This window comes from Polypterus senegalus, chromosome 12 (assembly GCF_016835505.1).
Source record: "Polypterus senegalus isolate Bchr_013 chromosome 12, ASM1683550v1, whole genome shotgun sequence".
NCBI lineage: Eukaryota > Metazoa > Chordata > Cladistia > Polypteriformes > Polypteridae > Polypterus > Polypterus senegalus.
In genome coordinates this window covers 49,918,065-49,943,539 of record NC_053165.1, presented here as the reverse complement: position 1 = coordinate 49,943,539, position 25,475 = coordinate 49,918,065, and the positions used below count along the sequence as shown (strand labels likewise).

Here is a 25,475-nt window from a genome sequence, read left to right as displayed (position 1 = left end):
ATGAAACCTCCAACAAGATAATGACCCCAAAACACACAGCTAAAAGCACCCAACAATGACTAACAAAACATTGCACTATTCTGAAGTGGCCTTCTACGAGTCCGGATTTCAATCCTACCAAAAAAAAAATCTATGGAAAGAACTGAAACATGCATTCTCTTCAGATCCCCTTCAAACCTGACACAGCTGGAGCAGTTTGCTCCGGAAGAGTGGGCCAAACTACCTGTGGACAGGGGCAGAAGTCTCATGGAGAGCTCCAGGAATCACTTGTTTGCAGTGATTGCCTATAAATGTTGTGCAATAAAATATTAGGTTGAGGGTCCCATCACTTTGTTCATGTCATTTTCATTTGTGTTACTTGAAATACTCTGTTAAAAATTAGACTTTCGTTAAATATGGGACAACAATGATGGGTGCAACTAATTTTGTGAGTTTCAAGTAATTTCAAAGATAACTGTGGGTTCCTCTTTTTCTGTCATTCCGTCATTTTTTCCGCCCATCAAATTTCTCCACGTCTGTATATTAAAGAAAAATATATCATGGGATATGCTTACTTTTTCATATGACTGTTGAAGGAAATAATTTGGAAAACCTCTGTTTTAATAACAAAAATACAATATTAGACCCCCACTTTAACATTTTCGTGATTCTAATTAACAACATTCTAATGTAACCCACCAGACTAAGAGACCACTTCAGTATTCCAGCCACAGGTGGCAAATTTCATAAATGTGGCAAAAGCACAAGCGGTTAATGACTAAGTAGATTGTAGTTACTGCTATTAATTAACTCTAGGATTGCACATTAAAATGTTATGTTAAATCAGACACAAACATGTGCACCAAATTAGTGAAGAAAATCACAATTAACATTTTATTAAATTTCAAATTTGAAACATAACAGCCTGATAAAACAGACAAAATGTAAAACATGAAGCTGAGGAAGTAAACATTTTCAAAAGAAAAAGAGGGAACACGTTTATCAACAAGTTTGTTTTCCATTTTTATTCACTTATTTTTTTAAATTCCAAACTTTTGGATTAGAAAATAAAACCTCTTAAGAGTCCTCTGTTGCCTTAGATTCAACAGTAAACATTGTGCTCCATGATCCCAAGGAGGTATATATCAAATTCTTCTTTTTCATGTGATGCTCAGTATAATACAGTTCTAGTACCGTTCATCACTGCTCACTCTGCTGACCTTCTGTGATAGAGGACACTGCTCCCTGGCCTTTGTTAACATCACTAATACAAGCCCACTGGCCATCCACAGATTCTTTCCATAAAGTTACCTGGAAGATGAGGAAAAAAAAGTAAATCTTACAAAGCTAAACAAAAAAACATAATATTGCTTACACAGATAAAAAACAGAAAGTACAGGCTAAGCCAAAATGAAGTACCACAATTCTCAAGGTCTCTGTAAACCGTTCATCGAGATGCCATCGTCATATGCAGCGACGAGGCACATTTCCATTTGAATGGTTGCATAAATAAGCAAAACTTTCACTATTAAGCTGAAACCAACCCTCGTGAACTCCATCAGAGACCCCTACATAGTGGGGGAAGCAATGGCCAACGTCACATTGAAATGCTAGAGAACTTTTTTGCAGCCCCAATTGGAAGAAATGAATGTGGTGGGTGCCTGGTTTTAACAGGATGTAGCAACAGCTCATAAAGCATGGACATCCATGCAAGTTTTGCGGGAGATGCTTCTAAAGAAGCTGATCTCCCTGTACAACGATGTCAGGTGGCCTTCACGTTTGCCTGATCTCGCTCCGTGTGATTTCTTCTTGTGGGGTTATCTTAAGTCAAAGGTATACACACACCAACCTCAAAACCCTGAAGCCCTCAAGGACTATATTCACCATGAAATCGCCGCTATTCCCCTTGAAATAACCGAATGAGTTATATGAGCATTCAGAAATTGCTAATGATGGTCACCACCTTGAAGACATCATTTTTAAAACACAGTGAGCAAAAATCTATTTTGTATACCCTTTTTTGTGTTGTAATGAAATGCATTTTATCTTGTAGCGTTTTTGGAGAATAAACGTTTGAAATGTGGTACTTAATTTTGCCTCACCCTGTAGTATCTAGCCATGTCTACACTGCCAGCTTTACTAACACCACTGTCATTTTCAGGAAAATTCAACAAAGACCATATTTTTTTTACTTTATCATGTCTGGTGTCAAAAGATAAGTTTTACAGCTACGTTATGCACATTGTCTCATCTTCATAAGCTTGATCTTCTGCATATTACGTTGCATTTGTCAGGTTGGACACATGTCAGGGCTCCCTCAGATTTGCTGTAATAAAGGATGCCCATTGAAACAATTACAGAGATGATCTCAGCTGTTATTTAAAGAAAAATATTCCCATCAATGGAGTATACTGTGTGAGTGTGTGTGTATATACAGTAATCCCTCGCTATATCGCGCTTCGACTTTCGCGGCTTCACTCTATCGCGATTTTTTTCTCATACACGCTTACGTCACTACGCATGCGCTTTCTGAGAATTTTTATCTAAGCCCTACGATGGCTCCTAAACGTGCTGCTTTTTCTAAGCCTTTTGAGAATAAAACTAAGCGCCGGAGGAAGATGCTTACTATCCAGAAGAAGGTAAAACTCTTGTATATGATTAAAGATGGCAATACCCTACAAAAGCCTCCTCACGCATGTGAAAAGACAGCGCCAGCAACTGCCTATCAAAATGTTCTTCAGCCGCGCACCCAGACACCCACTGCCTACTCCTAGTACTTCTTTAGCGGAAGAAAACAACAACGCACCTGCTGAAGATACTGCACCACCTCTGAAGACTCTCCTACTGAGGTCGTGCCTTCATAGGTTAGTGGTTGTGTGCAATTAAATGTACAGTACAATAATCTACTATAGAAAAGCGTTCGGGATTGTCCTTCCGTCCCATGAGTGCAAAGCGTAGTGGTATTCCGCTTATTACAGACCTTACTACTTGCGGCTTGAGGTATGAAGCGACACGATGTGAGCAGAGTTCTGGTGCTCTCATCGTTCCCTTGCTTTTGTGCGCGATGCGCTGGAAAATTAGAAAAAATTATGTCTCTGGAAATAATTAATGTTGATGGAGTACAAATGCCTCACCGCGTAGTAAATATCAGGGGAGATGGTGCTTGCTTATTCTCATCTATAGCTTATTTAGTGCATGAAACTCCGTCTTTAGCGGTACAGATTCAGGCTGACATTGTACGACTTTGGACAGGCACTTGAGGGGACAAAAAAAAAATGATGTTATGAATGGACACTTTGATGTTCTCATTCTCTACACTTACATGCCTGATGTACACATGGAGCGCACAATAATTGAAGATAAAAGTCGGTCGCCTTAAAAGGCGAGTGCGCCTAGTAATATGATATTTGTAACGTCTAATATGTCTTATTTTCTCTTATTTTGTCTAATATATTGAGTAATACGAGTGTAATGGTGACTAAAGGGTGTTGTTTCATGTCTAGAGGGCTCTAATAATGGTAAAAAACGTATTTAGAAGGTCGTAAACAGGTTTTCTATACTCTAACTGCGAAAATATTTGATTTATAAATAAAGAATCCTACTTCGCGAAAATTCATTTATCGCGGCAGAGTCTGGAACGGATTAACCTCGATAAACGAGGATTCACTGTATATATATATACCCCCAATACCCCCAGGCTGCCAGATGGAGCTCTCCCTGCAGCACGGAGGTGCCCCGGATACCAGCAGGGAATCATGGATGATGGAGTTTTCCTTTCCAGCCCTGCTGGATACCACAGGGGCCAATTAAGGATGCTGCAGGGAGGCCCAGAGACTCATTTGTGCCCTGTAACTCGGTAGTACGTCATAGGCAAAGCGACAGCGGAAGTGACGTACTTCCGGGATGAAGAATAGGACTTTTTATCTGACCCGGAAGTGATAAGGAGTCACATGGACTGAAGGTTGAGAAACACTTCTGGGTCAGGGACTATAAAAGGACTGTGGGAGATCCCAGACAACGAGCTGAGCTGGGTGGAAGGGTGGCAATGCGTCTGGGAGTGGTGGAGAATTGATTATTGATTTACTGTTGTGATTAATAAGTATTGTGGAGAGGTGGGTGCTTTGTGCACTGTTGATTAATAAAAAGTCAACTTATTGGACTTTTATCTGGTGTATGGCATATAGTCTGAGGGTTCAAGGGAGCGATAGTACCCCCCTTATCTGTCACAATATTTATATATTTATTTATTTGTTTTTTATTTGCTCTCTGGAACAGCAAACCTACTAAGTGTACTAAAACACATGCGACTATGTTTGCAAACCCCTCACCAAAAAAAAAAGAAAAAGAGTTTATGTACAGTGAAAGGCAACCTTTTTCGAGTTGCGGCACACTAAGTCCAAAACTTTTCTTTAACGCCGCACCTGAGGGACTGCCCATAAATAAAGTTGTGACGACACAATCTATAGACAATCGCCAATAAAAACAGTTAATTTTCCAAGTTTGAAAGACATGTTATTAATAAAGGAATCAAAGTATAAATCTTAAATTTAATTAATGTGAACGTTGAAATTGTTTTTCAGCACATATGAGATTGATGCAAGGATCAATTTTCGAAAGACAGACGCGTATTTCCTTGTCGATCATCTGAAGTCTCTTGAGTTTCTTAGACTTCATTTCTGTAAGTGTTCCGTTATCTGTTTTTCCAACATAAAATATTTTTTTAAACATTATCTTTTTAATCAACCAAAAGTTCAAAAACACTAGCAATTTTAAATATTTTACAAAAGTTTTCGCGGCGGCCCTAGAAAATTCCGAGGCGCACTTGCCCGACAACGGTTTAGTATGTATGTAGTGTGTAGAAGGATGAAATGTGCAAGGCACAAAAAGTCTTTAATAGCTGATGCTGCTCATTTTTCAACGCATGATGTGTAATTGCCAGGATTAGCCATAGCCTGCATGAAAATATACCAAAAACAGCATAAAAGATTGCATCTTGCAAATACCCTAACCTTGTTGTCTCCTCCAGACACAGCAAGAATGTTACCAGTGATGGACCAACTAACATGCCAAACAACATCATTGAATTTGTGTAGAAGCTTAACTGTCCAAGCATTCCCTGCTGGATCGTCACAGGTCCAGATAAATACTCTGCCATCCTATTAAAAAAAAAATAAACAAATGAACACAATGAATCCAAAAAATAATTACAGTAAATGTATGTCACCATTTAGGATCCAATATTTTACAATTAACCCTATTGTTCTATGCCATTACAGAGAAAACAAACACAATACACATAAATACCATGAACGCATATTAAGGATTTGTTGACATTAAAAGTGATCAAATCCATTTACTCCCCATGGTAAAGATGTACAGTATACTCTCAGAACTGATGAAACACTACAAAATGGAACTATTTTTTTCTTCACAAACTGTAGTTGGAGATTTTTTTTGAAAGCCTTCTCTGTTGTGACTTTTTCTCAGCTACAGCTTGTCATAAAGGCAGTGTATTCTCCAGCTGTGCTGCTTACTTTAAAGGTCTTTCATTGAGAAACAGTGCTTCTGAAATGGTTTTGAATCCCTTGCTTTGCATAATTTCTTCACTACTGTTATTTTGACTTTGGGTACTGTGCCAGATTTTGTAATTTTGCAATGCAGTGGTGTTAGGTTTGCATAGCTCTTTTTGATAAGCACACCTACATGATCTTTCTTGTATTTCTCAATGTAGCATTTTGGGTATTTTATCACATGTTAATTATATATATGTAATGCAGTGATGTAAAATATGTAATGCAGTGTAGTAATGTAATGCCTTTTGATGATGTACTCTACCTGGCATTATCACTTAAACTACATAATGCTTTTTGATCCATAGATGACCCTGGCAAGAACAGGGATGCAGTGGTCATTAATGCTGCCTTACAGCTGCAGAGACCTGGGTGTCAAATCCAAGACCGTGCACTGCTCATGTTGACTTTAAACATTTCCAGATAATTTGTGTGGACATTCTATGATATTTATATGTACTGCGACCTCTAAATTGAATGTTTGGGAGAATGAAAACACTGGAGCCTAAGTTGTCCTCATCCATGATAAAAAAAAAAGCTCTATAGTAGCAATTTCTCATTTTCGTTCTTTCTGGAGTAGCATGTATTCAAACATATTAAGTTGTACGCTGGCACTGTTCTCTTTATTGTAATGCATTATCACCCAAGGCCCACCTCTGTTTAAGTTAGTACTTTTGCAATTTGTAAACTAACTGCTTAAAGGAAAGTAATAATTACTATTTTCATGTCATTGCAACATACATCAATAAATTAAACAGGATAAAGTGTTTGCCTTTTATATTTATCTTAGATTTTTTTGGTAGTGGTGATGATGGAGTCATTTTAATGCAACACAAACCTTCACATAATTAATGTTGTCTTATATTTTTATGACAAAAAAAAGCAAAACAACTTTTTTCCCTGTCTTTTCATTTCTTCTACAAATTATACACTTTAAAAGATCAACCTGTCAAATAAAAAAGCAGTATAGTTCACAAATGTCTTTGTTTGTTACCATGTTACTTAATGCACGGTTTCTATCAGGAGTAATAAAAGCACATTCTTAGTGCTTGAGAACACCAAGGACATGCACAGCATTGTGAAGGATCTGCATTCTGGGAAGACACAAAAAACTGCACAATAATATGCACAGCGGTCATAGTAGGTATTTCTAAGCATGCCATTCTTATTAATATTTAAAAAAAAAAAAAGTGATGATACTGCTGAAAAAAGCATTCTGACAAAGATATAAAGTAACAAAATGTCTCAATTAAAACTCTTTATATTGTGCTTTTAGTAAATGAGAAAACTGTGTTAGAAAAGCACAGTAACGTGCGGATACATGCCTGTGAACAACTGGCAATTGTGCTTGTAGGAAGACCTATTGAAGGAGCCCAAGCTACATCTCTAACCCAATCACTGTGCGCCTCTAGTTTTTGATCTTCTTTCCACTGACCATCTTCTTCCCTATAAAGAAAATACAAACATTGCAATGTGAAATGCATATGCAGATAACAAGGAATAATAAATTGGATTGCATGTCATTTTTATAACATTTTTAGTCTATACCACTAAAGCAAATGGAAAAAAAAAAATTTGAGCAGGAATTACTTTTTCCCATTTTGGCCCTAACAAAAAACTATGCCTACACTTTTCAGGTCAACCAATTTCTTTTTTAACAACCAATGTCAATCTTTGCTTAATTACACCTTGAATTTTATTTAAAGACATGCTCTGCCCAAAAATTTTGTCCCAAGTGTTTAGCAGGGATGACCAAGAAAGCTTAATATTTTTTACATGTACAATGAGGTAAAATGGTTTAAAACAGAATCAGTGCTGGGTGTAAACAGGAAATGCAATCTGCATGGGACTGAGCTTATGAATTGAAGACAGGACTCTTGACCAATGAATGAGGGGGAGAGGTGGACCTCCAATACACAAGCTCAATTCCAATGCAAGCTGTGTTGCCTGTTCATGGCTGGTGCCGATTTTTCAGGAAGCATTTATTTACCAATATTTTAGCAAGAAACACATGCATTTTGCATGTTGTGGGCATATAGATTTTTTAATGGGCATTTTTGATATTGTTAGCTATAGTTCAGGTTTGGTCATCATAGACCACCATTCTATCATCTATTTTATATACGGTATATACTGTACATATTTATAAAATCGCTGTTCTTCATTTTTCAGTCATCACTACAAAACTCATGGAGTAAAAAAATAAACAAAATGCCAGATTTGCTTGGAGTATTCAATTAACCTGATAAATTCACAAATGTATGTAGTTTGGGTTTCTAATATTTTCTTAAAGCTCTTTTTTATTTTATCACGTATTTTCCTTTACAACAATTGTTTTTGTCCTGTTTATCTAAGTGGCAAACTAATTAAACTCACATACAGTTGCAAGGAGTAACCCAGTGTAGAACAGAAAATATAGTTGTATTTGCACCCATTAGTAAGTTTATCATGAAGTCTTCATTAAACACCATATTTAGATATTTTGAAAAGACCAAACATGAAAAGTTTCTAGTAACAGCATGTACATTAAGGACAAGTCTGAAAAATTTCACAGAAATTCAATACAAAAGAAAGAAACTGAAAATCCAGGTTTTTTTTTTTTTGTTTGTTTTAAAGAAGAATATCTAAATTGGCTGACCTAATATAACATTGTCAGACCCATTTAATCCAACTCAGATTTATGGACTGCAAAACTAGTCCAAGACTAAAATCAGGAAAGTCTGCTTTACATTCGTGCTTTAAAAGTAACAAGCTTTTACTAACTACTTTGATGCATTTGAAATGTTTGCAATGCTACGGAAATAATGTACAGTATGTGTTTTATAATGGGTGTTACTCAATGCTATAAAAATTTTTGTAAGAAATATACATGTTAATCTGGTAAATTTATATATTTTCAATCATTTTTGCATTTACTACCAGCTATTGTGTGTCATGTAGTTATTTTTTAATATGCTAATTTCACTTTACCAGATAAAGAAAACCATAATGTTTTTATTCAGTCCCAAGCAGCTAGAATATTTACAAAATCTGATAAAATGAATGCAGATGTGTTACATGCTAAATCATAGATAGATAGATAGATAGATAGATAGAACGAACATAATTTTCAAAACCAAACATTTAACAACACTCAAATGTAAAACTTACTTCCATAATTTGACCAGATTGTCGCAACCTCCAGAGACAAATCTTTTGATGTAGTTTGGCTTCTGTCCAGACGGCTGGTCAATAAGACTACTAGGTACAACAGCAGGAGCCCAGCTAACTGCATTGCAGCCAATCTAAGAATTAAAACATAGTATCAATGAATACATTACAGTGGTTTTTTTTTTTTTTTTACTTTTCTTTCAAATTTCCCTTGTAATAATTATAAAGAATCAGGACAGATAAAAACAGGGGAACAAAAAAAACAACTAGCATATACACATAAAAGAAACAGCTTAATGTAAATCTCTCCAAAATATTTTAAACACAAATTGTTCAGCAAACATTAAATCAAATCAAATCCAAGGAAGAATCATGTTCATAAATAAATATAATGGGTATATTTTAAATAGAAGCCAAGGTTAACTTCATTATCTTCAAGAATTAGAACTTTAATATGCTTAGTGTGCAATATGAATCAGACAACGATTTGATAGTACTAGTGCTAAATGTCTATAAAATATTGTCTATTACGCTATAAGATTATGACAAAGATAATGGAAAAACGCAACACTCCTATATACAAGAGACATTTAAAAATCCTAATTAAGAAAAACAACAGTTGACGTTCTCTGGATTATGAATTCAAAAAGGTTAGCATTTTCATCTTCACAGTTGAGCGATAAAATATCACTTAAGTCAAAACTGAAATAGTTTTTCTGACTTTTTTAAAATTTGTTACAGCACTATGATATAGTGGAAAATACATAAGAGATTCTTAGGTTAAATAGTCACCATTTTTACTTTTTTTAAATATTGCAAATAAACAACTAAAATATGCTTTTGAATGTATAAAGAATGAAAATGCTGTTTCACAAACCATTTGTGTTAATAAATACCTAGCAATCAATAATAAAACTTTCTTTTGAAACATCAAAGTAGTATCAGTGACATTTGATACAGCAACATCCTCAATTTAAAATCTTGCCTCTCTACTCGGCCTAATGTGCTCACAGCATTTAGTGTAAATGGTTCATCTTAAAAATTATTTGTAATTTTTCTCTTTGATATAATACGATTACCAAGGCACAGCTATATTAAACACAACTTTTTTTGATAATTTAATAACAGTACCACTTTGCTGGTTACATAACTACACAAATTTAAATTATCTGTTTAAGGTGTTCATTTATATTTCTAACAGGTTCGAGGTAGAAAAGATGGGCAAGGGTTAAAGATGCCTCTATGCATTGAACTTTCGTGTTCTTGTTTCTGTGTAGACTGTTTTTCTCTGAGCACTTTGATTTTCCTCCCACATCGCAAAGACATGCAAGTTATGCTTATTTTCTGTTGTGCAGTGGATTGCTACATGCACATGAGTGAGTGTATATATTACATAATAAGACTAATGCAACCTCTGTATACACAGATTATAAAAATGTACAGCTTTTGGAAAGACAGACACATTTAAAAATGTATTTCCTCTTTTAAAAATAGTAAAAAAAAACTTTATCTTTTTTAATGTTTAGAAAACTTTCCACATTTAATATTGTACGTTTAGTTTTAATATGAAGCGCATTCAGAAGCTTTCGAACCTAAACCACAAAGGGGGATTTTGAAGGCACTGATGTAGAGAGTACCCAAAGATTTGCCTGTGTATTTATTAAGATATTGTGAATTACTAGATTCTAGTATTTGTAGTCTTTAGTATGTGTGACTTGCTTCACAATCAAGTAAGCATGGATAAGAAAAAAAAATAACAGTACATCTTTGGAGATTGGTTCTTGTCTAATGAACATTTACCAGGGCAACTTCACATTTCACAGTCAAGAGATGAGCTACAAAATTCCATTGTGGAGGAATATCTCTTGCAGATGGTCCAAACTCTGGCCATATTTTGTCATTGACAGCAGCAAAAATGTTGCCTCTTTGGAGTAAATTGTAATCAAGAATGCATGTGCAATATCCATGCAGAAAACACCTTGGCAAGAATGTAAACTAAAAACTCTGGACCTATAAGAACTTGCCACCAACTACAAACTACCATACTTGATGTCTAAAATAAGTATTAGCTTCTCACACAAGGATATGTAGTCTTCACCTAAGAAAATGGAAGAAAGTACAAAAACTCCAGACTCCAATATTAGTTAAATCTAAGCACTTACCGTATGTGCATTGGCAATCTTCTTGATTTCCCATTGTCCATCTCCAGTAAAGGTAAGCAAGGAGATTGCACCATCAGAGCTACCACATGCAAGAATCAGTCCAAACTCATATGGTCCCCAACAAACAGAATTTACTGCAAATAAAATAATTTAGCTTTAATTTAGTAACTATAAAAAGGTATACACATTAAATATAGATAAGTGCATGTAAGCACAGAAACTATCTTAATAAACATAACCAAATATTGGATTAATGTCAATGTTTATGTTTAAACCATCTGGGAAAAGAAGATCAGATTGATTACATTGACACAGTTAAATTGTCCAAGCAGTATTAATGCTAGTCAAATGGAACAATTTTAATATAGTGATAATGCTGACAGGGGGAAACAATTCAGTGGGGTATTTCTCAATTTGGTCACCAAAGAAAAATACCAGGATTTACTCTGTGCAATCTATGGGAATGCAGAAACAATGCAATTTATTAGTACTTCCGTATGATGCACCTATTTCCTACAGATGGCATGTTGTAAATGTTAGCAATGCTGTTAAAAAAAAAAAACAGCAGCTGAAATCTTGAAAACACTTGTCATATTTGGCTGCAGTATTCACAGGTGTGTTGTTGGTACTTTTGACTAATCATGACGGGAGTCACCTTTCTTTTTTTTTTTTAAGATGTAAAATGACCAACATATTTTCTACCTACAGATATGATTTCAGACAAGTAGAAAATAAAGATAAATTTTAAAAAAGTGAAACTGAATCACAATTATACTGCAAAACATTAAAAAAAAATCTAAATCATATCAAGACCACATATTGTGACATTATCATTGTATTTAAATTATCTAATCCTAAATTGAAGTAACATTCAGAAGCACTGTCACAATTTTTGGACATATTGTGCCAATTACATAGCAAGTCCAATCATTCGCCATAAGGTATTGATCACATGATTTTTCCTCACTATAAATACTTATGAAAATGAATTACTTTTTTTTCATTTTTGTCATCAAATAAAACAAATGTGAAAGACAAAAATGAAAATGGAAAATTTGAGAGAAAGAATTAGTTAAGAATACAAAGCATGCTAAATAAAAAGTGAACTTGTTCACTTAACTGAACATTAACCCCTAACTAACGCCCAAGTAAATCATTCATAGAAAGTTTGGAAGCTTGGTAGTGTAAATTCAGGCTACCAGCTCAATGCATCTTAAAACCAATATCTGATTGCCTGAAGGAAACCATGTACACTTGCTAAACCAAGAGGGAAAAAGCCAAAACAAAAATTATACGACAGACATAAGTGCCCTATTGCATTTAGCCAGAAATGAAACAATTCAAATGTTGACCAATGCAGCAAAGTAATTTTAGGTTAAAGGATACAACCAATTTTTCTTCTAATTACACTACAAACCAAGAGTGAGGGAGCTACCTACAACCACACGCTCATTCAGGAAGTGGTCCCCTGAGGCAGAGCAGGCTCTGAGAGACTGCTTTGGAACTATGGACTGGGATATCCTGCAGGGGTCACATAGTGAGAACATTGAGGAGGTTGTTGACTGCACAGACGGTTGTGGCGAGCGCCCTTTTCTATGTGGTGGTGTGCTGGGGAGGCAGCATAAAGAAGATGGACACCTCACGCCTAGACAAACTGGTGAGGAAGGCAGGCTCTATTGTAGGCACGGAGCTGGACAGTTTGACATCCGTGGCAGAGTGACGGGCGCTGAGCAGGCTCTTGTCAATCATGGAGAATCCACTGCATCCACTAAACAGTATCATTTCCAGACAGAGGAGCAGCTTCAGCGACAGACTGCTGCCACCGTCCTGCTGCACTGACAGACTGAGGAGATCGTTCCTCCCCCACACTATGCGACTCTTCAATTCCACCCGGGGGGTAAATGTTAACATTATACAAAGTTACTGTCTGTTATACTTGCATTTTTATCACTGTTTATTTATTTATTTATTTATTTTTATCAGTATGCTGCAGTTGGATTATGTGAATTTCCCCTTGGGGATTAATAAAGTATCTATCAATCTAATAGTGAATAATACTTTTATTTGAGTAGTTTAATTGAATGCGAGAAGCTACAAGTATATAAGAGACCTGAATAAAGCAGTTATTTTGTTTTCACCATTCAGTGTATCTTAAGATACCAGTTAAAGTAGGTTCTCTGTTAACACACAGGGATGTACTTTACCTTGTGCCTTGTAAGTGACTGGCTGACGAATAAAGACAGATCATTTCAGGGAGAACATATATAAAGTCTCAGGCAACTAAAAGGCAGCTTTTCATACACATATTGCGAAGTGCTCACAAGCAACAAAGCCATAATATGAAGGTATTGGTTTGGGTAAATGTAGAATGGCTTTTTAAAGATTTACATGAAAGGCACCAAGCTTAATACACAGAAAACAGAGCTGGTTGCATATTAGTTCATTCTGGGAATGGGCTTTTATTCACAAAATTTGTATTTAGACATCAAAACACCATCATTAAAGGGTTAATTAAATATTCCTCATTAAAAATGTTCAGTAGATATTTAATTGCCAGTTATAGAGGAGGAGTAACACACTGTTTCTCTTGGGGATTGGGCAGCCTGAAATAATTTAATCTCCATGCCTAAGAAAAAATTGACTATTTGAATAACTACAGACTAGTGTGGCAACCAATTTTGATGAAGTGATATTAATCTAATAGGTTAAACCAATACTGCAGAAAAACAGTACTTTATTTATCTCTAGAATTATTTGGTGGCATTCTGTTGTTCTACCAGTTTCCATCTTTTTATCTGTAGTACTAGGGTGCTGTACCATGTTAGCCATTATAAAACACTGCATCTTGCCTGAAGAAGGGGCCTGAGTTGCTTCAAAATCTTGCGTATTGTAATCTTTTTAGTTAGCCAATAAAAGGTGTCATTTTGATTGACTTCTCACTACATCTTTTTATCTCAAATATTAACTGAAAAAAGGCAATCTTTACCTCACTGTCTCTGTAATTATGGTAACCACTGGAAGTCAAAGAAATGAAAGCATCACCAGACAGAAATCCTACTTATTGTCTTCACCTCAAATTGAAATGTCATTAATACTAAGTTTCCACAGTAAAATACCTGAAGAATCATGCCCAGTGTATTCATACATCTTGTCCCAAGTTCCATTTTCTTCCTTCCAAATGATGACTTTTCTGTCATAGGAACAAGATGACAGTATATTGCCATACATTGGATGAGCCCATGCTACTTGCCATACTGGTCCTTCGTGACTAGTTAAAGAAAAAAACAGTAAATATAGACATGACTTTTTAATTTTTCAAAATCCTTATAATAATCTTAAACTCTGAAATAAATTCTTGTCTCCCCATAACAACACTGTGTGCTACTGTACACTAATGTTACGAAAGAGCAACTCTCAATTTTTTGTTTCTGTATTTCTCCTCTAGTTGGCTGTGGTGTTGCCTTTACTACGTCTTATAAATACACCTCCTCATAATGTAATGTGTTTCAGTACATTGTTAACACCATTGTGAAATATAATACATCATTAAAGGAATACTCTGCTCAAAAATTATATATTATTTTTATATGTTACTTTCCCCATTGTAGTTTGTAGTGATGGCTGAAAAATCTTCCTACATTGATGAACACTGCACAACCCAGCCACAGGGGATGCACAAACCAGTGTGTTTGTTTGTGCTGGTCCCAAGCCCGGATAAATGGGGAGGGTAACTTCAGGAAGGGCATCCGGTGTAAAATTTTGCCAAATCCATATGCGGACAACAATACAAATTTCCATACCGAATCAGTTGAGCCCCGGGTTAACAACGACGACCACACCAGTACTGTTGGCCAACAGGGTGCTGGCAGAAATTGGGCTACTGTTGGCCGAAGAAGAAAAAGAATAGGAGGGAGACGTGTCAGGAGGCAGGAGGAGAGGAAGAAAGTAAAGAGAGTGGAACTGAGGGGAGTAACTTTCAATGTTGGTAGATATGATGGAGAGAAGGAAGGTTGATATATTGTGCATGCTAGAGACTAAATGGAACGGGAGTAAGGTCAGGTGGATCGGAGGTGGATTGAAATTGTTCTATCATGGTGTGGATGGGAGGAGAAATGGAGTAGGGGTTATTCTGAAGGAACAGTATGTCAAGAGTGTTTTGGAGGTGAAAAGAGTGTCAGACAGAGTAATGATTATGAAGCTGGATATTGGAGGTGTGATGATAAATGTTGTTAGTGCATATGCCAATGTTCAATGAAGGAGAAAGAAGATTTTTGGAGTGAGTTGGATGAAATGATGAGCAGTGTACCCAAGGGATAGAAAGTGGTGATTGGGGTGGATTTCAATGGACATGCTGGTGAAGGGAACAGAGGAGAAGAGGAGGTGATGTGTAATAATGGTGTCAAGGACAGGAATGAAGAAGGTCAGATGATAATGGATTTTGCCAAAAGAATGCACTTGGCTGTGGTGAATACGTATTTTAAGAAGAGGGAGGAACATAGGGTTACGTATAAGAGTGGAGGAAGATGCACACAGGCAGATTACATTCTATGCAGAAGAGTCAATCTGAAGGAGATTGAAGACTGCAAAGTGGTAGCAGGGGAAAGTGTAGTTAGGCAGCATAGGATGGTGGTCTGTAGGATGACGTTGGTGATCAAGAAGAGAAAGAGAGTGAGGGCAGAGCCAAGGATCAGGAGGCAGAAAAGGACCTGTACTGATTGGCTAGACAGAGGGACCGAGCTGGGGAAGATGTGCAACAGGTTAGGGTGATAAAGGATAAAAATGGAAACGTACTCACAAGCGAGGAGAGTGTGTTGAGCAGATGGAAAAAGAGTACTTTGAGAGGCTGATGAATGAAAAAAATGAGAGAGAGAGAGAGAGAGAGAGAGAGAGAGAGAGAGAGAGAGAAGAGGTTGGATGATGTGGAGATCAATCAGGAAGTGCAACGGATTAGCAAGAAGGAATTAATTCTTAATTAATGGAATCTTGGAAAGTGAGAGGATGCCTGAGGAGTGGAGAAGAAGTGTAGTGTTGCGGATATTTAAGAATAAGGGGGATGTGCAGGACTGCAGTAACTACAGGGGAATAAAACTGATGAGCCACAGCATGAAGTTATGGGAAAGAGTAATGGAAGCTAGGTTAAGAAGTGAGGTGATAATTAGTGAGCAGCAGTATGGTTTCATGCCAAGAAAGAGCACCACAGATGTGATGCCGTCTCTGAGGATGCTGATGGAGAAGTATAGAGAAGGCCAGAAGGAGTTGCATTGTGTCTTTGTGGGCCTGGAGAAAGCATATGACAGGGTGCCTCGAGAGGAGTTGTGGTATTTGATGAGGAAGTCAAGAGTGGCAGAGTTGTATGTAAGAGTTGTACAGGATATGTACGAGGGAAGTGTGACCATGGTGAGGGAAGTGTGACCGTGGTGAGGTCTGTCGTTGGAGTGATGGATGCATTCAGGTGGAGGTGGGATTACATCAGGGATCAGCCTGAGACCTTTGTTATTTGCAATGGTGATGGACAGGTTGACAAATGAGATTAGAAAGGAGTCCCCTTGGACTATGATGTTTGCTGATGACAATGTGATAGTAGGGAGAAGGTTGCGGAGACCCTGGAGAGGTGGAGATATGCTCTAGAGAGGAAAGATATGAAGGTCAGTAGGAACAAGACAGAATACATGTGTGTAAATGAGAGGAATGTCAGTGGAATGGTGAGGATGCAAGGAGTAGAGTTGGCAAAGGTGGATGAGTTTACTTGGGATCAACAGTACAGAGTAATGGGGATTGTGGAAGAGAGTTGAAAAAAAGAGTGCAGGCAGGGTGGAATGGGTGGAGAAGAGTGTCAGGAGTAATTTGTGACAGATAGGTATCAGCAAGAGTGAAAGGGAAGGTCTACAGGACGGCAGTAAGACCAGCTATGTTATATGGGTTGGAGACAGTGGCACTGACCAGAAAGCAGAAGACAGAGCTGGAGGTAGCAGAATTAAAGATGCTAAGATTTGCATTCGGTGTCACGAGGATGGATAGGATTAGAAATGAGTACATTAGAGGGTCAACTCCAGTTGGACGGTTGGGAGACAAAGTCAGAGAGGCGAGATTGTGTTGGTTTGGACATGTGCAGAGGAGAGATGCTGAGTATATTGGAAGAAGGATGCGAAGGATAGAGCTGCCAGGTAAGAGGAAAAGAGGAAGGCCTAAGAAAAGGTTTATGTATGTGGTGAGAGAGGACATGCAGGCGAGGGTGTAACAGAACAAGATGCAGAGGACAGAAAGATATGGAAGAAGATGATCCACTGTGGCAACCGCTAAAGGGAGCAGCCAAAAGAAGAAGAATAGCGAACACTGGACAACAGCAAACAATATCCAAAACTCCATAAAAAATACAGATAAGAAACTATACTTTTATAGAATTGTGCATGTCCTGCAATATCTTATTGTAATAAAGAACAAAATAGACACAATGAACTTCTACTGCACATATACTGTAACTATGCAGCTGCATACTGTTTAATACTGAATTAAATCTTCGCAATAATTAAGACCTTTTAACGTGGATACCCAAGCCTTCCCCAAAGTATATAAGTTTATATGGTTATTACTATAAGTACATAGTATAGCTAAATTATTATTTGCATGTGCTTATCAGTTTGCAACATGTAATTTTTGGGAAAAAAGCCAGCAAGTATTAATAATATTTTGTTTTTTTCTGATTTTGCTTAAACTAAAATTCATCAATTCTTGTTTGTATTCCATGCATACATAGCATGGCAAATATAACAAGATAAATACACGACTGAATATAAAAGTCATCAACCAACTGGCTCTGCAATTGCAATTGCAATTGCACTTACCCTCTTAAGTCTGCTACGAGGATCTGTCCTCCATTCTTAACATCAAATATTTTAACTGATCGGTCAGAAGAACATGTGGCAAGTCGAGTACCATAATAATCCATCTGGGCATCATGCTATAAAAGTAAGAGAAATTATGAAATAATGAGAACACCCACTAAATAAGAACTTCTGTGAAAACATTTGACTGACTTCTTGATCGATATACATTTTCCTCTTACTGAAGTACAAAACTTGACACCTCTAAATATCAGAAAATATTAATTTATTAATAATTTATTAATTCATTAAAATAAATAATGCACATATCGCGCAAACTTCTCTATAAATCTCAAATGCTGATTACTTAATACTTACAATCATGTCCTCATGGGATGTGTCAACTGTGTTAATTACAGACACCTAAAAAGGGAAGAATATGAGCTAAGATTATACATATGAAAAAAATTAATTAAAAAAATAAGACCTGCAAAATGTACAATATTCATTTTCTGTGTGTGTGTTTTTTTTTTCCTTAACATTCCTAAGCCTATCCAATACACAATTTGGTAACTATATGTGAATGAATGGAGAGACCACAAGAGGGCACACTCACCTATACTAGGCTTAAGTCACCCAAAAATGATATTTCTTTTACATGTTATTTATGCAATGTAGTTTGTAGTGGTGGCTGAGAAACACTTTAAACTTTATGTTTTTGTGGAGGAAGAACAAAGCTTATGATTGAACAGGAACCAATCTTGAACAATGCAAAGAATGTGAAAAACATGCATGAAAAAAAGAAAAAATAAATAAATTGAAGATAGGATTTTTGGCCAATGAATGAGGTGGAGAGGTGCATCTTCAACTCAAAATCACAGAATTATGGGAATACGCATCCCAAGTTTATGTTGCACCCTAGGTTTTCCAGAAGTATTTACAGTGCATCCGGAAAGTATTCACAGCGCATCACTTTTTCCACATTTTGTTATGTTACAGCCTTATTCCAAAATGGATTAAATTATTTTTTTCCTCAGAATTCTACACACAACTCCCCATAATGACAACGTGAAAAAAGTTTACTTGAGGTTTTTGCAAATTTATTAAAAATAAAAAAACTCAGAAATCACATGTACATAAGCATTCACAGTCTTTGCTCAATACTTTGTCGATGCACCTTTGGCAGCAATTCCAGCCTCAAGTCTTTTTGAATATGATGCCACAAGCTTGGCACACCTACCCTTGGCCAGTTTCGCCCATTCCTCTTTGCAGCACCTCTCAAGCTCCATCAGGTTGGATGGGAAGCGTCGGTGCACAGCCATTTTAAGATCTCTCCAGAGATGTTCAATCGGATTCAAGTCTGGGCTCTGGCTGGGCCACTCAAGGACATTCACAGAGTTGTCCTGAAGCCACTCCTTTGATATCTTGGCTGTGTGCTTAGGGTCGTTGTCCTGCTGAAAGATGAACCGTCGCCCCAGTCTGAGGTCAAGAGCGCTCTGGAGCAGGTTTTCATCCAGGATGTCTCTGTACATTGCTGTAGTCATCTTTCCTTTTATCCTGACTAGTCTCCCAGTTCCTGCCGCTGAAAAACATCCCCAGAGCATGATGCTGCCACCACCATGCTTCACTGTAGGGATGGTATTGGCCTGGTGATGAGTGGTGCCTGGTTTCCTCCAAACGTGATGCCTGGCATTCACACCAAAGAGTTCAATCTTTGTCTCATCAGACCAGAGAATTTTGTTTCTCATGGTCTGAGAGTCCTTCAGGTGCCTTTTGGCAAACTCCAGGTGGGCTGCCATGTGCCTTTTACTAAGGAGTGGCTTCCATCTGGCCACTCTACCATACAGGCCTGATTGGTGGATTGCTGCAGAGATGGTTGTCCTTCTGGAAGTTTCTCCTCCCTCCACAGAGGACCTCTGGAGCTCTGACAGAGTGACCATCAGGTTCTTGATCACCTCCCTGACAAAGGCCCTTCTCCCTGGATCGCTCAGTTTAGATGGCCGGCCAGCTCTAGGAAGAGTCCTGGTGGTTTCAACTTCTTCCACTTACGGATGATGGAGGCCACTGTGCTCATTGGGACCTTCAAAGCAGCAGAAATTTTTCTGTAACCTTCCCCAGATTTGTGCCTCGAGACAATTCCTTTGACTTCATGCTTGGTTTGTGCTCTGACATGAACTGTCAACTGTGGACCTTATATAGACAGGTGTGTGCCTTTCCAAATCATGTCCAATCAACTGAATTTACCACAGGTGGACTCCAATGAAGCTGCAGAAACATCTCAAGGATGATCAGGGGAAACAGGATGCACCGAAGCTCAATTTGGAGCTTCATGGCAAAGGCTGTGAATACTTATGTACATGTGAAATCTCAGTTTTTTTATTTTTAATAAATATGAAAAAACCTCAAGTAAACTTTTTTCACGTTGTCATTATGGGGTGTTGTGTGTAGAATTCTGAGGAAAAAAATGAATTTAATCCATTTTGGAATAAGGCTGTAACATAACAAAATGTGGAAAAAGTGATGCGCTGTGAATACTTTCCGGATGCACTGTATAATATTTTAGGAAAAAAATGTTTTGCATGTTTTGAGCATACAAATGTATAACAGACATAAGGATTATGCAACATGAGTTATTAGAATTTTTTTTCTTTTCTCTATGGATGTTTTTTACACTGTTCACTATTGTTCAACGTTGGTTATTATAGGGCCCCATTTTACTAGAACGTTTGTTATGTCCTTTCTCCATGAAAACATGAGATGAAAAATTCTCTCAGTCATCACTACAAACTACATGGGGTAAGTAACATGTAAACAAAATATTATTTTTGGGTGGAGTATTCCCTTAAGGGATTTGTGGGTAATCACATATGTTTTAATTTAGGAATTTTAATTATTAATAAACTGATTATTTAAAATTAGGGAATGTTAAATATATATTTAAAAGAAAACCATAATCTCCTCATCCAACACTAAATAATGTTTTGTTAATTATGGAATAAATGGTAAAATATGTTTATAGTGCAAAATCTTGACTTACTTGTACATGTGACTTTCAATCCCTTAGGTCGAGGTCACAGGTGGGGGTCTATGGAATTAGAGTCGGTAAAAATGTACCGATTCCAGCTAAATGTGAATTGTAATATAATGTGTCAACATTTCCAATTTCACATATGCTAATTCGATTAAACTATGTTTCTTTTCAGGGAATATTTTTATTAATATTGTAAACTGATTTGCATTTATGGTAATTTAAATCCATGCACAAATTCACAACCTTTTAACAAATCCAGCTGTTTATTAACACTTCACAATCAAAACAGATGGGAAATGTTATCTGTGTCAGTTCGCCATTGAAGATGATGATGGTAAAAACTATGTGAAAAATATGCAAAAAAATGCTATCATTACTCAAAGTTATTGTCTGCTTTCACATGCATTTTTATTACTATTTAATATTGTTTTTTGTATCAGTATACTGCTGCTGGATTATGTGAATGTCCCCTTGGGATTAATAAAGTATCTATATATCTATCTAAATTAGTAGTTTTACTGGTTCCAAAAAGAATGCACTTACAAGAATGAGCGTCACATTTAAAAAGACCCTTGCTGCATTTTCATTCAAAAGTGTTAGTGGCTGATGAATACCTTATGTCTTCTATGTTGTGTACTTACAATCAAGACAGTAAATACATTAAGTCTAACAAGCTCTGCTACCCGTCTAAGAGGAATTGAAATGTAAGTAATACAACATACACCTCTGTGTATTCCGCATTAACATTTGGTGGGTACCATCTACTGGAATGTAGTTTGTAATGCAGGCAGTAACGAAATGCATTGCATTACATTGCAGATGGAGCATCAAACATTTGTAGTAATAAAATGCATGTGCATCACAAACATTAGAACTGCTTTTATGAATCCCATATCAATGGCATGTAACAGAGACATAACCCTGAACAGACACATACAAAACACAGACACTTGTCCTTTTATTAAGATGGATTAGGAGTCGGAGTTAGAGTAGTTGGTTCCATAAATTTAAGAATCAAAATCAAACGTTTTGTGTACCAACTCCACAGCTCTGGTCGCAGTGAAGTAGATCCAGTGAAGTGTTGGAAACAAGCAAGGAACCAACTAAGGACAAAATGTCTGTCAGTTGCAGGGAACTGTCATCAACTCACCCACACAGATTCATAGGAGGACAACTGAAATTTATGAGCAAATATTGATATTCTGAACTTGTGTAACTCTACATCAGGGAGCAACAGCTCATAGATCATGAGGTGCAAGGAGTAGCCAACACCAGATGGGCCTTTTCCAATTCATTGTAGGACTCACACACACATACCAATACTGAGGCAGTTTAGAGACTCGGGACATCCTAAAAGCTAAACTTTTAACTTACAAGAGAAAGAACCACTCCCAGAAGAAATTGAATTCAGCACTGGGAGCTGATTTACGTTTTACTGAGAAGCCACCCCACACTCTTGAAAATAAAGGTGCCAAGCTGGTTCTTTAGAGCAACGCCATGGTGAACCCATTTTTGTTTTCCAAAAGAACCATCCACTTGAATGTTCCAGAAAGAATCTTTTATTCAGATCCTTAACAGGTTCCATGAATAATCAGGAATAGACAAAACAGACTTGTGAAATACCACTGGATTCCTGATTTTTAAAAGTACTATTGCTGCATACAAAAACACAAACTAAGTTCAGGTTTTCTTGATCTTCACTAACCTGCTAGGTAAACTCCTATTCATTAAAGATCCGCTTTGTGCACATACATGTATGTATCAGGAACCTTTTTAAAATGCAAAGGACCAGTTTTTTTTTTTTTTATCAAGTAATGGCTCTACAAGGAACCATACAACCCAGCAAAGAGGCAATTAATAAACAGTATTATTAAGAGTGCAGCTTGGAACTGAACTGGGGCTCAACATCTGCCAGGCATGCTTCCCAATGCATCGGGCAAAGTCAGAATTTACAAACACTAAGTAATTAACTTCATACTAATTGTCTGGATAAAACAGATTTAATAATAATAATAATAATAATACAGGACATACGTTTTTAATTTGCTGGTTAGTTTAAATAATTCTGTCTTTATTGGGTTGTCATGTAAACATGACTTAAAAAACAGATAATTAAAAAGCTTTAGACAACATTTTTATTAATAAATCTAACTTTCTTATTAAACATATTAAATGAGGAAAACCATTTTAACAGAAAATGTAAAAGGGGAAATACATTTTCTGTATATTAATTCTACTTGATGTGTTGATTTTAAACCAACCACTGCCTCCGTTACTCATGACCCTTGCCTTAAGCGGACCTCAGTACGTAATTATAGACAAAATTACATTAGAAAATTAAAACAACTCACGGAAATGGGCACTTATTTGTAATTGATGAAATATCACTGATTAATTAAAAAGTCGAAGTTTTGAAAGACAACTGTAACCAGTTGATTCATAAATGTTGTAAGTCGCCTTGGATAAAGGCGTCAGCCAAATATGTAAATGTCAAAATGTAAAACAAAATATGTAATTTCTCATTAGCTACTAATGAAAGTTTCCTGGGAAATTCAATTTAATTGTATTAACAATCGGATATTGTAATCTTCGTGTTGTATACACACATATACATATAATCAATAACAGAATGCAAATCGGAAGTTGTACTGCCGGCTCCAAAAGTCCAACATGACAGCTAGACGTGGCAATGAATGAGGACTTAAATGAATGAAGTCTGTAGCGTAATCGCTACATTCATGTACATCAATACACTTTTTGTTTAATACGAGGCACTTATAACCCTTGTGTTTTAAGGATTAAAACAAAACAGTGAAACATCTGGATACCGACAGTATGTTTAGGAAGGAGAAACGCCAGAGAACCCGTTTAACAAAGGTAAAGTGCGCCAAGCGGTTTGACTCACCATAGCTGTATCAAGCTCGGAAACAGATCCTGATGTACGACGAATCAGTCCCGTTTCTATTAAAAATGACTCTGATAAACTGGGTGTACTTTTTTGCCACTTTTTTCCAGAAGCGAACACCTAATTGCCTCAGACGTGGCAACTCCTAGCTCTCGTTTTCCCTCTTACTTCCGCCAGAGTTACAGCTCCACGAGCCCGAGTACAACTGACAACGCATCAGACTCAGTTCCCAACCAGAGAGCCAAACATAGACATAGAATTACTAGACGCCGCATGACCAGCAGCATCGTACGTCAACGTCGCCGCCATATTGCGAGTGGCATTGCTGTGGAGTCAAGTAATGGATAAAGATGCCTCAAGCATTTGCTGCTTGGGATTGTACAAACTACTGTACGCTCCAAACCAGATCCCGGGGGGATTGCATTGCATAGGTAAGGATGAAAAATTGTTTAGGTTATATTTGGCTATTAGAAAATCCCATTTTATAATCTTAACTTTAGCTACGCCAAGCTAAGCTAGCAAAGCTATGCATTTATGTGCCCAAGTGAGCCTCCAAACAACGTTTTGGCTAAACATATTTAGTCACTAACCATGTAGATTGTTGCTAGCTGTTAACATTTCTCAAACTTTGAAGGTTTCCCAAAGAAATCCACCTCCGGAAGCAGTGGGAGGTCAGGTAGCCCTTAGACAGGATTTTGAGAAAGCTGTCCTGTGATGTGTGCCGTGCTAATTTGGTAACAGATGCTGTACCGGCATCATATGATCAAAGCTACCACTTGCTCACATTAAAAAACAAAGGAGGTTTGATGATTCTTTCATAGGGTACAGTCAAGGTGGTCAAAGTAATTGAGCGTGTTATCCGACAGTCGACATTAGGGCAAGCCGTCAATGTATCTTTGATCAATCAGTTTGTTCTGGCTGAGATTGGTTCAGAGGATGTGTTTGTTTCTCAAGGAGCACATTGAGGAAACACAGTCTGAAATTGACAACCATCATTTTATGTTCATGTCTTTAGTTGTGTCTGTCTTCCACAAACTAAGGCTGCACCATATTGCCAGACTGAATACTCTAAAATTACAGGATCTGATCTGAGTGAGGGAGTGCAAGTCTGTAGGAGATCAATGAGGTAGGGGAGAGCAAGACTGTGGACAGTTTTAAATGTTAAGAGTAGTATTGTGTATTGTATTCTGTAGTTAACAGGGAGCCAGTAAAGTTGAGAGAGAATCGGTGTAATATGTTCAGTGGATTTAGAACAGCAGGTTATTATCCTTGCAGCACAATTTTGAAGAAGTTGTAAGCGATGGATACATTTTTGTGGGATGCCAGATAGAATAGCATTACAGTAATCTATATGTGAAGTGACTCGGGCATTAACCAATACTTCAGTACTGTGTTGTGTAAGAACAGGACGAAGTCTAGAAATGTTTCGGAGATGGAAGAAAGCAGTCCAAGAAATGTTATTTATATGGGAGGAATTATTTAATAATAATAATAATAATAATATTTAATAATTGCCATTATTAGTGTATAAATGGATTAACAGAACAAGAGGCAGAGGACAGAAAGATATGGAAGAAGATGATCCTCTGTGACAACCTCTAACGGGAGCAGCCGAAAGAAGAAGAAGTTTATCAATGGATATAAATAATTGCATTTAAATGATTCACCAAAATCTGTTGTATTTAAACAATACTGTCTTAAACGTTACTGTTTATTTATCAGAAAACCCGGTTTCCATGTCTACCTGTATTTGTTTAAATCAGTGTTTCCCAAACTTACCCTGTGGCTGCAGGTTTTTGTTCCAACCAGATTCCTAATCAATGACAACACCTGATAACACTGAGCTCATGTAATTAG

General features: G+C 37.0%; 1 protein-coding gene across 1 annotated transcript; it reads right to left on the bottom strand.

The window, feature by feature from the left end:
• Positions 1-977: 977 nt before the first annotated feature.
• On the bottom strand, positions 978-23,820 carry sec13 (SEC13 homolog, nuclear pore and COPII coat complex component). Its single transcript, XM_039771710.1, has 9 exons — positions 23,619-23,820; positions 18,061-18,105; positions 17,704-17,819; positions 13,978-14,129; positions 10,862-10,995; positions 8,700-8,833; positions 6,875-6,995; positions 4,989-5,135; positions 978-1,290 (listed from the first exon to the last, which is right to left on the bottom strand). Exons 1-9 carry the CDS (start codon positions 23,619-23,621, stop codon positions 1,180-1,182), a joined length of 963 nt encoding a protein of 320 aa, XP_039627644.1. The 5' UTR covers positions 23,622-23,820; the 3' UTR covers positions 978-1,179.
• Between the last annotated feature and the right edge of the window lie 1,655 nt (positions 23,821-25,475).

Bases quoted from the DNA above. Each gene is read 5' to 3' on its own strand.
- sec13 (XM_039771710.1), bottom strand. The intron at 17,820-18,060 runs GTAAGTATTAAG...TTACTTTTATAG, and splicing joins CATCCCATGAGGACATGATT to CATGATGCCCAGATGGATTA. The intron at 1,291-4,988 runs GTTAGGGTATTT...CTCATCTTCCAG, and splicing joins TGTCTGGAGGAGACAACAAG to GTAACTTTATGGAAAGAATC.